Here is a 14,882-nt window from a genome sequence, read left to right on the forward strand (position 1 = left end):
GCTCCATGCTGGACATGGAGTCTGCTTAAGATTCTCTCTCCCAGGGCGCCTGGGTGGCACAGCGGTTGGGCGTCTGCCTTCGGCTCAGGGTGTGATCCTGGCGTTATGGGATCGAGCCCCACATCAGGCTCTTCCGCTATGAGCCTGCTTCTTCCTCTCCCACTCCCCCTGCTTGTGTTCCCTCTCTCGCTGGCTGTCTCTATCTCTGTCAAATAAATAAATAAAATCTTTAAAAAAAAAAAAAAAAGATTCTCTCTCCCTCTTCCCCCTCCCCCCTGCTCACTCTCTAGAAGGAAGGAAAGAAAGAGAAGAAAAGAAGAAAATTAGTGGTATAGAACAAAACCAGAAAGCAAAAATATCTAGAAGAGAGCCTGAACATATCACTGATTTGAAGTTCCAACATTAATTCCTGAATAAAATGACCAGTGTGCAATGAAATACAGCTCTAAAGCTAGAAAACACACTGAAAGAGATATTACAAACTTATTTATGCTAAAACCTTAGGAGGGAATAATTCACCCAAAGGCAAACATTTGGGAAGCCCGTGCATTTTTTTTTTTTTTTTTGATTGGATGTAAAAGGATCTGGTTAAAAGTAGAAAAAGAGGAAGAGGAGAATACCCACTGAAGCTTAGGAAAGTGTGTGTGTGTAAAAGAAAAGTGTTGTTGAACAGGGCCAATGCTGCATAGGCCTACAAGAATGTGAAGCTTGAGGAGAAGTGTGGGAATGGTGGCTGGAATCTGTAATTAAAATCCACTAATTTTAAAAAGGAACTGAACGAACTTGAACAGATGAAAAATTCTGGATATGATGTGACAGCATCATAAAAAGCAGTCCCTAAGATTGTGTGTGTCATGTACTTTTGTATGTGGGTTTCTGTGTGTGTGTGTGTGTGTGTGTGTGTGTGTGTGGTGCACGCGTGCACGCATGCACACATGTAACCAGATCTCAATAGAAAAACCATTAAAGTTTTCCTGGAAAACTGATTTTGAATTACATATAGAAAAATAAAAATGCAAGGGTAGCTAGAATAATTCCAAAAACGAAAAGCAAAGAAGGAATAAGCTATCATATATTAAAATATACTATAAAGCTTTTAAATATGAATATATTTACTAGCTCTGTCTCCTGAAAAGGCTTCTAAACAGTGTCTCTCCAGCTTCAGTGAGCACATCTGGTGCACAGATTGTGGTTTCTAAATACCATTTCCTACTCAAGGGGACCAGAGCTTTTTAGAGAATTGGCTGATTCTACTTCTAGGCAGAAAAATTACAAGATGAGGCTGGGATATCTCATTGTGCCAGAAAGTAAGGAAATGTCCAAAGATGAGTAAGATTGTATCAACTTTATTTGTAAATCGTAACTATAAATGAAAGCCAGCTTGAAGGGACTTCCAGTTGCCAAATTCAGATAAATTTGAACTTCAAGTGTTGTTGGTTTGCAACCTCAGGAGTTTCTTGGGTGAAATTTGAAACTTTCCCCCATACTCAGAGGGTAAGGAGAAACTGAAGCAAGAGGCACATCGGTTTATGTGATAGGTGGCAGTTTTAATAAGCAAGGGAATTTGCATAGGGTGGTCACAAGACAAGTAGATCTTTGCATCTATCCACCAGAATCTTAAAAGTTTATATAGAGAACTTAGTGGGGTTCAGTCACGTATCCAGTCTGGATGGGCTCAACAGCACATTACCCTCTTAGTACTGTGTACTTGAAGTGGCTCCTAGTGTGGGAATGGTGGGTGGAATGCACATTTCAAGGACAGGCAAGGAGGTAAGGAGCATCTGATTGCCTAGGTCCAGCTTGAGGGTCAACCAGCTGTCACATTTTCTCAGTGACCTGCTCCAACAAGAGTGACTGTAACAGTTTGTAAAACATTAAATGAAGTAGAATCCATGAGTCCATAGTCAAACTGAAAACAAACAAACAAACAACCCCCCCCAAACAGGAAACAATGCTTTTTTTTTCTTTTTAAAGATTTTATTTTATTTATTTGACAGAGAGAGAGAGACAGCCAACGAGAGAGGGAACACAAGCAGGGGGAGTGGGAGAGGAAGAAGCAGGCTCCCAGCGGAGGAGCCTGATGCGGGGCTCGATCCCAGAACGCTGGGATCACGCCCTGAGCCAAAGGCAGACGCTTAACGACTGAGCCACCCAGGTGCCCCAGGAAACAATTCTGACAGTAATTAAATGGAAGGAAATGGTTAGCCCGTTTTTTTGTTTTTGTTTTTGCTTTTTTTTTTTTTTTTTTTTGCTTTTTTTAAGGAAGAACTCTTCTCTAACTGATGAGGGATGCGTTCTTTACAAAACGATGTGAGTTGATTTATATAAGAAATGCTAGAATTAGAAAATTACTATTGAAGTAAACAATGAAATAAATAATTCAGTCAAGAATCATCAACAGGTGCTAGAATCATTAGTTAAAAGTATTTTGGGCAATAACATTCTCATGGTGCTCAAATATTACTTCTTAATTGCTTCTAGCAGTTGTCTTTTTAAATAACTAAGTGATCAAACCTAGCTTCATTAATAGCCTGATGCCAGAGCCTCCTGATGGATGTAATATCAAGTCTCCATCCGGTACCATTTGTGAAATAGTGTTGCGAGAATGTTTCAGATGAATCTTATAAAACCTGTTTAAACTTAACTTTTAGTTTACAGAAAAATACAGGGAAAGAGGAACAGGTTAAACCAAACCATGAGGAAAGAGACAAATTTCCCAAGGTTTAGTATTCTGCATTGAACATACCAGACATGTGGCCTAGTTTCTTCAAAAGTCACACCACAGAAGGGAGAATTTTCTAGATGAGAAGAGAGTAAAAGACAATGAAATGCAGTGCTGGAAGCTGTATTTGATCCTATTTAAAAAAAAAAAAAGGCTCAAATCTTGGTAGAATTGGGAAGATGTATATATAAGCTAGATAATAAATGATACTGGGAGATGCAAGCTGAGTTATGTAGTGATAAGTACCACACATTCTTATGAGTCATCATCAAATATGTGTGTGGTGTGTCTGTAACAGATCATCATTTGTTAATTTTTGAATGCAAGGAGACATTATGCAGATTTCATTGTACTCAGATTTCAGATTATCTGTTTGATTTTTTTTTTCAGTTAAAATGTTGAAAATCCTTTACTTGTCATTGAGAAAAAATACATATATTAGAGTTAAACAGAAGCAGAAAGAAGTCCAGTTGCCCATGTTTAAGGTCATATGGGGTCTTGAAGATACAAAGACGAGAAGTAAATGAAGTTTAATGCTAATGGTAGGACTGAAATATTACTGAAGGAGTAATATTTTTGAATGAAGGGTGTATTTTTAAGCCAGAATAAAGAAAATCTGAATGCATACTTACTTTTTTTCAGGATGGAATCCCCTAGAAAGAACAGATGGAACTGTAAGGATGAGGATGGTAATTTTCAGGAGCAAGTTTCAGAGTGTTCTAAGGGGTTGGTGTGATCAGTGCTAGCACAAGAAGATGTTCGCATTTAGAAGAGGAAAGAAATGGAGTCAGTTTATTAGTTAACTGAATTCCTTATTTATTCAGTCCTGTACTGGAGGATGGAGATTCAGTGGTAATAAGACTCCACACCTGCAGGGAGTTTGGCATGTAAGGGTGACTTTAGTCTTCTCAGGTAAGTGCAAAGTCATAGGTTGAGATAAACCTGTAAGTATGAGGATAGGAGCTCGAGGAATGTAGCCAAGAATATGCACGAGCTAGGGGTAGTGAGTATGTTAAAGAAAAGAAGGATCATAAATCTGGGCTGGGAAAGGGGGCAAGGGCAGCTCCAGGAAATGAATAAATTAAGAACACGTTAAGAATTGAGAGCCTGAGATCAGGATGAAAACTAATAGCAACTTTACTATTTTTAATAGAATGAGAAAGGTGCAAGGATGGATGTCTTTGGTCAGAGGAGAATATTATTCTTCCAGATTTTGATAGTGGAACAGTGTCAAATGATGAACACATTTTAGAGTTTGGGAAGGCGTGGGCTAAATAGAGTTGCTGATATTGAGAAGTTAAAGCATTGTGAGGGAAGGCTAAGTGTTAAAGTGTAATTTAGACAAAGAATTTTTTTAAAGATTTATTTTTATTTTTATTTATTTTGACAGAGACAGAGAGAGAAGGCACACGTACTTGAACAGGGGGAGGCAGAGGGTGAGGATCTCAAGCAGACTCTGGAGCTGAGCTCAGAACCCCATGAGGGGCTGGATCCCAGGACCCCCAGATGATAACCTGAGCTGTAATCAAGAGTTCAGTGCTCAGCCAGCTAAACCACCCAGGTACCCCACAGAGAAAGGATTTTTTTAAATCCATAATTGCAGACAAGGGAAAAGGTGGAAAGGAAAACTTTAAAACATGCTAAAAGTATCAACGATATTTCTAGAGGTTTATAATCACCTGATTCCATAAAGGAATTTTTTTTTCATTTATGTGGGTTTTAGGCCTCTCTTCTGGAACATCATGAAGAGAGCTGTAAATAACTAATGTTTGCATTTATCTCGATCCTATTTGGTTAGAGTACTCAGGTAATATGGAAATAAACTCTGCGATGGTTATTGCAATCCACAGTTGAGTTTTGTAAGGAAGTTACTAATCAGAACCAGGGAAACTAATATAGGATACTACAATTAAATACTTTCTAAACATAATAGTAAATGATTCAGACTTAGACATGTTTGTTAATATATTTTGTTGTCTAGTTCAAGCTTTTTTTTTTTTTTTTTTAAGTCAGAAGTCCAGTTAGGTAGACAGACAATAGCTATTGTTACTGCTAGATATGTTGCTGCTGCTGCTATGACCTCATTCCATTTATAGATCATCCCTTATGGGTCAGACTGACTGCTAAGTGCTTAGTCACATTGTGCCTCATCTTTGTTACACCCCAGAAGAATATATTATTATCCCAGATAGTAATATCTGGGAAGGCATTGAGGATCAGACAGATGGCTTGTCAAAAGTGCTATCAAATGTCTGACTAAAGATCTGAACGCAAGCCTTTTTGCTCCACACTTAAACCTCCATGCCTTCTTTAAAAAGTGGAGGAAAAGATACTTGATTTGTACATCATTAGGTCAGTGACATTTGTCTAATAAAACAGGCTCCCTCACAGCAGCTCTCTACATAGGGAAGATTTAAAAACACAATGCTTGTATTCAGAACTGTGCTGCATTAGATTGCGATTTTTGTCCTCAGTCTTCAGTCGTGTTTCTGCTCTGAGCATAATTGTGAGATTTTGAACACTTATTCATTCTTCCACCGTTTATTGGGAATCTGTTGTATCTAAGTGTGTTTGAGGGTATTTAAAAAGAGTTTAAGAGCAAAACAAGACACTGAGCCTGTCCTCATGACCTGACAACCTGCCTGAAGAAGGAAACGGTGCGTGTGGAAAGTGACAGGTAATCAGAATTAAGAAGAGTATAGATGATTACTTATGGTTACGTCGACTGTGGAGGCACTTGAAAAAATTGGAATGCAGTGCCTCTCTCTTTCTTCCAGTGCCTTTGCAAGGTCCTCAGACTGGGAGATTTGACAGTACTCTCTGGATATTGTATCCAAAGTTAGGAATACGTGAGTACATAGAGGGGAAATGTGTAGCAGGAAAAGTAAATAGGTCAATGAAGAGGAAACAGCAACCAAAAGATTTAGAGAGGGCCATCTGGAAAGGAAATTGGGAGATGAAAAAGAATGATAAACTTTCAAAGAAAAAAGGAGGTCAGCACTAAGGAGGTACAGTTAATATGAGTGTATGATTTTGTATTCATATTTTATTCACTGAAATAGAGTTTATTATTTGGTAAAGTGAATTTTATTTTGGAATATATTGAGGTTATTCAAAAGTTCAGATAAAAATACCTTATTAGAAACTCAAATACTATAAAACATATAAAATGAGTTCAGAAATATGTATGCATTTAGATGCTTTAGGTGGAGAACAACATACAGTTGGCCCTTGAACAACACAGGTTTGAACTGCTCAGGTCCACTTACGCACAGGTTTCTTTTTGTTTGGTTTTTTTTGTTTTGTTTTTTTGATAAATGCAGTACAGCACTGTGAGTGTATTTAATTCCTTATGATTTTATTAATAGCTTTCTCCACCTTAATTGTAAGAATACAGTATATATTACCCATAACATGCAAAATATGCGTTAATCGACTGTTTATGTTATTAGTAAGGCTTTTGGTCAAGAGTCTATTCGTAGTTAAGTTTTTGGAGAGTCAAAAGTTATACGTGGATTTTCGACTGCACAGGGGTCAGAGACCCTAACCCGTATGTTGTTCAACAGTCAACTGTCATTTTATTAAGAATTTAGATTAGTGGGGTTCTTGGGTGGCTTGTTTGGTTTAGTGTCTGCTTCAGCTCAGGTCATGATCTCAGGGTCCTGGGATTGAGCCCCGGGTCAGGCTTCCTGCTCAGTGGGAAGTCTGCTTCTCCTTCTCCCTCCCCCCCATCTGGTTGCTCTCTCTCTCTCAAAGAAATAAATAAAATCTTAAAAAAATAATTTAGATTAGTGAACCAATTGTTTGAAAATATTTTGTTTTATTTAATTTCTGAGTGTATTCCATCATGTTTGTAATCTTCATTTCAGAATTGCTAGATCCTTCCTTTCTTATTCCAATCCTCCCTCCTGACATTGTTGCAATTGTAGGGAAAAAAAAAAAAACACAACAACAAAGAAAAAAGAAAGCGTAGAAGAGGGAAGAGGAGAAATAGAGGAGGAGGCCAATGGGAAGACATTCTTGGTATCAGCACTGCCCAGGTGAAAGAGAAGGCAAGCCAGTAAAGCAAGCCACCATGTGTAATTTTAAATTTTTTAGAAGACACATTAAGAAATAAAATAAACAGATGTAATTAATTTTCATAATATATTTTATGTAACTCAGTTTATCAAAAATGGTTATTTCAACAGGTAATTTAAAATTATTTTTTAAACATTCTGCATTTTTTTATAGATACTAAGTCTTTGAAATCCAATTGGTATTTTACATGTAGAGCACAGAACTAGCCAAGGTTAAAAAGTGCTCAGTAGCCATATGTCCTAGTAGCTACGAGTAGGATCATGCAGATCTAGAGGAACGGGTTCAGAAGGCTCAGGGTGATGTCATGCTTTAAAATTTCTTTGATGTCTTGTTCCTTAGCAGAGATTAGCCAAGATATATTTTGAAATACTCTCTGATTGTCTCAATTTTAGCTTTCACTTTTTATTAAGAATCTAAACTGAAATCCACTGAAGTTCATTTTTGCTAAAAAGTAATCTCGGGGCACCTGGGTGGCTCAGTTGGTTAAGCGTTAGAGTATGGTCAGTTGCCTAAGGAATATTAATATTTGTTCAATAACTATTTCTTGAAAATTGGCTTTTCACCATTTTGTGTATCGTGAGATACTCTATAATGTATGAGAATGGATATTTTGGTGTAAGAGGGGCAGACAGTTATAAATTCCCTAAGAGATAAAAATGAAGTTTAGGATTAACATGGTATCTTGTTTTGTGTTAAATCAGGAGATTAATTTCCATATGTAATTCCACTGACAAAATATGACTCATAGGGGCGCCTGGGTGGCACAGCGGTTAAGCGTCTGCCTTTAGCTCAGGGCGTGATCCCGGCGTTATGGGATCGAGCCCCACATCAGGCTCCTCTGCTGTGAGCCTGCTTCTTCCTCTCCCACTCCCCCTGCTTGTGTTCCCTCTCTCACTGGCTGTCTCTGTCTCTGTCAAATAAATAAATAAAATCTTTAAAAAAAATATGACTCATAATAAAGTGAATAAAGTCAAAACACTTTTTGATGACTCTCTGTAGAATGACACATTATTTGAAAAGGACACCACAAATTTATAGATTATTAAACAGCTTGTATAGTCTCCAAGATTGAAATGGTTTAGAATCTTTGGTTAAAACTTGTGAGTCACCAAGAATTTGATGGGGAAATATGAAATTGAATGTTGACCCATTATCTCTCAATATTTGACTGTTTCAGAGCTAAGCCTAGGTCAGGATTCCCTTTACAGGTCTTCCAAGGTGTGTCCTTGTGTGAGTGAGAGGGATATGACTGTGTGATTGTGTGGAATGGCAGAGGAGGGAATTAATTGCCTATAAAAAGCTGGAGGAAATGACATTAGGTATCTAGTTATCATATAGAATCAAATGAGAGGAGTATCTCTCATTCTTTTTTGCCCATTTTTTTTGATAACATGTCTCTTTGTCCCTAAAAGATGCATGTATGACATGATTAAATTTAAACAAATTTTACTGTTAGATAGATTTCTTGTTTTTGATACCCATACAGGGAGTTGGAAATACTCAAAGCACACTAATTCCAGATTTTGGGTTCTAAGGTTTTGACTGAATGTGCCATGGTTTTGATTCAGTTGTGTAACTGCAAAACTAATTTATCTTAAGGTATTAATGAACCAGTTATACTTTTTTCCTTCACGTCAAAAATGTTATTGTGAATTTGGTATTTTTACTTATCTAGTGAACATTATTAGTATGTATATCGGATCTTCAGTTGGGGGATTAATCCTTAGTTGTTTTTTGATCTTTCTCTGGTGAAGGAGAAGAAGATTAATATATCTGTATTGAAATCCCATAATGTCAGATTAGGCTTACAATATATCTAGGAGAGAAGGTAGGTTTGGATTTGTTACAAGTGAAGATAAATGGTTTGGTCTTATAATTTCCTTTAATATAAGGGGCAGGAAGTTGGGTATAGAATATCATTTATTCTCAAAATCCAAATTTTTAATTTTATACTTTATTAGATGATTTCCTCCAAATAACTAAATTGATATATATATTCTAAAAATGTATATCTTTTAAAACTTGAAATCAAAATGGAAAATGCTCAAAAAGTCTTAGAAGGAAGCATTGTTATTATGATGGTATTGATGTTGAAATTTTATTCACATACTAGTGGGAAGATTCTAAATTATATCTTCCTTTTTATTCATATTATTTGGTATAAATCCTTTCAGCTTTTGTTTAAATAATTAAAGATATAATTTTTAGTGAATATTTGTAATTACATAATACTTGTATACTTTATATAGTCTATACATAATAATCACATATAAATGTTTAGACATATACTACATAGTATATGTAGTAAAAAATTTTGCACTTAACAATATACTTTAAACGCACTGTATTAGCTATCATTTGCAACATAATTTTAATGGCAATGTAGAATTTCACAGTATACTTTTCCATACTCCATTGTGAATATTTTGGTTGATTCTCTGCATTTTCTTTTGATTTTATCTCAAATAATGTTTATTCCCATACTACATCTTTTTGTGTTTCTTTTAGTCCAGTGTTGTAGCATTATATGCACTTTTAATTTATATGGATTCATACGTTTTTTAATTATATTTTTAGTGAAAACATAAGCTTAGCACTTCATCCAGGGTTTAGGAAGTTTATCTTCTTGTCCAACATTGGTAGAAAAAACTGTGTTGGACTTACTTACAGATGATATTAAAAAAAAAAAAAAACCCGATATCACAAGGAAGTAGTATATAACCTGCTGAAGGTATTTTCGGGAGCAGTTTTTACATATCTTTCATGATTACTTCAGAACCTAACCAGTAAGAAATAGGCTATATAATCGTATTTCATAGAATATTTTTCTTGCACGGGCAGTGACATTTTGAACACTTAATTTAAAAAAAATTGTCAGAGCTTTTAAAATTCAAAGTTTAAAATGTTATAATGATTTCTGAATGTTTTCACCACAATATGTGTTATTAACATTGAAGTACTCTGGTTGCTTACTAGCACAAATAATAACACTTTTTAGTAATGTGTCACTCGCATGTGAAAGCTACTCGAAACATATAACATAAAAACAGAATTACATGGGAAAGGAGTAGAGACATCAGTACTTTTTGCAGTTGTAAATTAATTATTTCCAACAACACAACAAAGGAATGTGAGTTGTTTTGAAAAAGAAACAAATGGAAATGAGAAAGATGTTTATGGCATTTATCTCACTCAGGAGAATTGGGCGTAATTTTTACCTGTCACAAGAAGAGTGCCTGGTGTCGCGCGGGGGACCTAGGTAGCTTAGTTGGTTAAGCCTCCAATTCTTGGTTTCTGCTCAGGTCATGATCTCAGGGTCATGAGATCGAGCCCTGCATCGAACTCTGCTCTAAGCGTGAAGCCTGCTTGGGATTCTTTCTCTCCCCCTCTCCCCTTCCCCACCCACGCTCTCTGTCTTTCTAAGAATAAAATAAAACAGAAATCTTAAAGAAAAAAAAAATAAAAGAGTGCCTGGTGCTGCGAATCTTTTCTAGGGAAGGGAAACATACATAGCCTCCTTTTGAGCCTCCCAAAGTTGCCAGGACTAGAGTTTGCAGAAAAGAACTAGAACAGTTTGGTGCCCAGTTTTTTGTTTTCATTTTTGTCTTTTGTCTGTTGTGTAAATCACAGTAGAATTCTGAAAAGTACAGGAAGAAAATAATAATTTTCTCGGCAGATTATTCTTTTTTTTTTTTTTTTTTTTTTTTTTTTCAGTTTGTCTGTGTTTTATTGACGTCAGTGCTCAGGCTTTGACCGCGTATTTCCGCAGCGGGTACAGCCGCTCCTTCCGCTGCTGCTTCTTGGTCTTCAGGTTCTCCTCATGCTTGTTCAGCCGGCGGCGCATGGCACGTGTTTTCTTGGGCCGCAAATCCAGGGGCTTGTACTTCTTACCCTTGTAGAATTTCCTGAGGTTCTCCTTCTGCGTCTGGTTAATGACTGTGAGAACACGGGCGATCGATTTACGAACAACTCGGATCTTGGAGAGCTTGGAAGCCGCGCCGCCTGTCACTTTGGCGACGCGCAGCTGGGACAGCTCCACCTTCAGGTCTTCCAGCTGTTTGAGCAGCTCCTCCTTCTTCTTACCGCGAAGGTCTCGAGCCTTAATCTTGGCCATGGCCGCACAATTCGCCGCTGCTGCCGCCGCCGGAAAGAGACCGAGGGAAAGAGTCGGCAGATTATTCTGAACTAATTTTAATGAAAGTTTTCAGATGCTTTTCTTTCATTTACTCTTGGGTTAATTAGGGTTTTCTCCCATCACGTTGTTGATGGCATTGGTTAAGAAATGGTGCTACTCAGAATAGAGTGTGTGGCCTACTGATTGCTAGTCAAAGACAAGAAATTGAGACTTCCCTACAATTTGGGAGAATAATTTTATATCTTATTGTATGTCTTTTTGGTTATTCTTATTTTGTCTAGTAATACATTTTTTAAAGATTTTACTTATTTATTTCTGAAAAGAGAGGGAGGGAGTGTGCATGTGAGTGTACACGAGTGGGGGGGAGGGGAAGAGGAACAAAGGGGCAGAGGGACAAAGGGGCAGAGGGGAGGGAGAGGGAAAGGGAGAGAATCCCAAGCAGACTCTGTGCTGAGCTCATAGCCCCACTCGGGGCTCCATCTCATGACCCAAAGATCATGAGCTGATCTGAAACCAAGAGTAGGACATTTATTTAACCAATTGAGCCACCCAGGCGCCCCTTTAGTAATATATTTTTATTGTATTTTATAAAATATTGGTTTGTGACTGCTTGGAGAAAAAAAAAGGTCATTCACCACAAATTGCTTGAGAAGGATTGGTATAAAACATAGCACATTGCACTTATGCATTTTTTGTCCGTTCTAGATTATGTTCATCTTGAAAATAAAGGTGGTATAATTCAGTCATTCACTAGCTCATATTCATTTGCTTATAAACACTTATCAATTGACACAGTGTTAGTTACTCATACACAGAATATATAAAACATTGCCCCATTCGTAATGGGCTCACAGTCTCCAGGGAATCTTAATTCTATGAGAGTAGTTGCCCCAGTGTTTATAGATTCAGTAAGCATTCCTATAATTAATTGTATTATTTAAGTAAATATATATGTATATGTATATATAAATATATTCATACATATACAGTGTGAATATATATGCATTATAACACCTTATATTTTTTGTTTTTTAAACCTTTGGCATTATATGCGAATTGCCTAAAATTTCAAAAGAAATTATCGCAGGCAAGTCACATTGAACCATTCTTTTTTTTTTTTTTTTAAGATTTTATTTATTTATTTGACAGAGAGAGACATCCAGCGAGAGAGGGAACACAAGCAGGGGGAGTGGGAGAGGAAGAAGCAGGCTCCTAGCGGAGTAAGCCTGATGTGGGGCTCGATCCCAGAATGCTGGGATCATGCCCTGAGCCGAAGACAGACGCTTAACAACTGAGACACCCAGGCGCCCCTGAACTATTCTTACAATGTAGTAATTCTGAATAAAAACAGAAAAATATCATATAGAGACTGATATTGATATTCTGAGTAGTTCACGCAAAAGATATGAACAAATATCAGAAGCATTATTGATAGAATTACAGCTCTAAAAAGATAAGGGAAGGGGAGCATGAGAAAACTTTTTTCTTTTCAGATGAAAATATCTGGGACATAGTGATAAATTAAAATCTATAAATAATAATCTGTGATTGTCTTAAAAATGGAATAGGTTTTTTTAAATTTTTTTCTTATTTGCAAAGATTTACATATTTTGACCCCATTGGTTTATGTTGAATGCATATGAACTTGCATTGTAGCTGTGCATGTTATTACTGCCTATAGGTTCTGCCAGTATATTTACATATGCCTGATTAACATCAGTTTTACCTAAATCAAGTTACTTTTCTTCATTTTTATCTATTTTTTGTTTGCTTTTACAGAAATGTTATCTCACCATACTACGTTCCCCAAAGTACCACTGTGACATTTTGCTTTTTAAAAAATATTTGGTGAATTCTTAAATGTATCTTTTTTGTACATGCCATATGTTCAACTCCTGTCTCAGATTTCTTCATAAAGCTTCTGTGGTTATTTCTGTTATCATTTCCAAAAATAATTTACTCTGAAGACATAATTTTAGTAAGCAAAGGCAATGTTCAGTATTACTAGGTTTAAATAATGTATAACAGTTTTTTATATGGTGTAGGCATACAAAATATGCTAGGTTTTTGAGGTCCATTATTTTTATTCCTATTTTATAGACATTGGACTGGAGAATCAGAGGGATTAAGTTATTGGCCCAGGGTGACAGGGCTACTAGGTAGCAAAGCTAAAACTTTAGCCAGGTCAATCTGATGAAAGTCTATAATTCTGACCCACTAGGTCACTCTCATTTCATAATACATGCTATGTTAAGTGGCATACATGGCTCTTTGTCTTAGTCTGTTTGGGCTGTCATACCAGAATACCATAGACTGCGTGATTTATAAACAATAGAAATTTGTTTCCCACATTTCTGGAAGCTGGGAAATCCAAATCAAGACATCAACAGATTCACTGTCCGAGGAGGCCATCTTTCTGGTTCATCGAGGACTGTCTTCATGACACAGCCTCACATGGCAGAAGGCCTGAGGGAGTTCTGTAGGGTCCTTTTCATAATGGCACTAGTCCCATTCATGAGGGCTTCACCCTCGTGATCTCATCACATCCTAGAGGCCTTACATCCTAGTACCATCACACTTGGGGTTAGGATTTAACATACGCATTTTGCGGGGATAGAAAACATTCAGTCTGTAATATCCTTTTATTTGATGTTCGTTATTTTTGCTGACTAATAAAGTGTTGACACTTCAGATAGTCTGTGAAGCCATTGAGCTCAGATAGTGTTCTCAGTGTACATTTACTGAACATTTGCTCCCTTGGCTCAAGACAGGTAAAGTGACAACACTATAAGTTATAAAGACACCCCCACCCCGCAGTCATCGTTTCTGTTATCTCAGGGTAATGTAAACAATCAGGATGAAGAAAGCCATATGGCTGAAATCAACTTCATGAAGGTTTTTTGTTTTGTTTTCTGTTTAGGAATTAAACATTGATTCAGTTTGAACTGGAGAGGATTCCAAAAATATTATAACCTGAAAATATTGTGTAATCCCCCTTCAACACATATGCAAGGTTTTAAAAGGAAAAGCCACTGACATTCTTTTTTTTTTTTTTTAAAGATTTTATTTATTTATTTGACAGAGATAGAGACAGCCAGCGAGAGAGGGAACACAAGCAGGGGGAGTGGAAGAGGAAGAAGCAGGCTCATAGCAGAGGAGCCTGATGTGGAGCTCGATCCCATAACGCTGGGATCACGCCCTGAGCCGAAGGCAGGCGCTTAACCGCTGTGCCACCCAGGCGCCCCAGCCACTGACATTCTTGTCTGGAGGTTTCTTCTTTTCAATATTCCATGACTTCAAACTGAAGCCTTTTACTTGAAGGAACAAGTAACCTAAATTCAATACATCTTTGGCGGGTGGGGAGGTGTTGGGGGGGTGGTGGTAGGGGTGCTAGAAATAGCAATGCTTTTCTAAAACACTAAGCAATAAAAAGAACGAAGGGGAATCCGTGATTTCAAGGAATTTATCTTTATGAATCTTCATTTAAAAGTGTGGTCTGAGAAAGAGAAAGAAGTAGCAAATTTTAAGTTGTAATCAGTTCAACAAGTAAATGCCGAGTATTGTATTAGTTTGCTAGGGCTGTTACAATACTAGAGACTGCTGGCTTAATGGGCAAATCTATTTTTTTCACAATTCCAGAGGCTAGAAGTCTAAGATCAAGGTGTTGGCAGGTTTGTTTTAAGACCTATCTCCTTAGCTTGCAGCCTTCTTGCTCTATGCTCTCATGGTCTTTCTTACAGAGATGCTCACATCCTTGGTGTCTCAATCTCTTTTTATAAGAAAACCAGTCATACTGGATTAGGGTTAACCCATATGATGTCAGTTGACCTCAGTTACCTCTCTAAAGGCCCCATCTTCAAATACAGGCGGAATCTGAGGTCCTGGCGTTTAGGACTTTAACGTACACATTTTGATGGGACAGGATTCAGTTCTTAACAGGTGTCA

At 37.1% G+C, this 14,882-nt stretch overlaps 1 protein-coding gene across 1 annotated transcript; it reads right to left on the reverse strand.

The window, feature by feature from the left end:
- Positions 1–10,515: 10,515 nt before the first annotated feature.
- Positions 10,516–10,963, reverse strand: LOC130542890 (60S ribosomal protein L35). The gene has a single exon (XM_057307833.1). The coding sequence runs from the start codon at positions 10,914–10,916 to the stop codon at positions 10,545–10,547; it is 372 nt and encodes a 123-aa protein (XP_057163816.1). The 5' UTR covers positions 10,917–10,963; the 3' UTR covers positions 10,516–10,544.
- Between the last annotated feature and the right edge of the window lie 3,919 nt (positions 10,964–14,882).

The sequence above is a fragment of the Ursus arctos genome, unplaced genomic scaffold (assembly GCF_023065955.2).
Source record: "Ursus arctos isolate Adak ecotype North America unplaced genomic scaffold, UrsArc2.0 scaffold_6, whole genome shotgun sequence".
Classification (NCBI taxonomy): Eukaryota; Metazoa; Chordata; class Mammalia; order Carnivora; family Ursidae; genus Ursus; species Ursus arctos.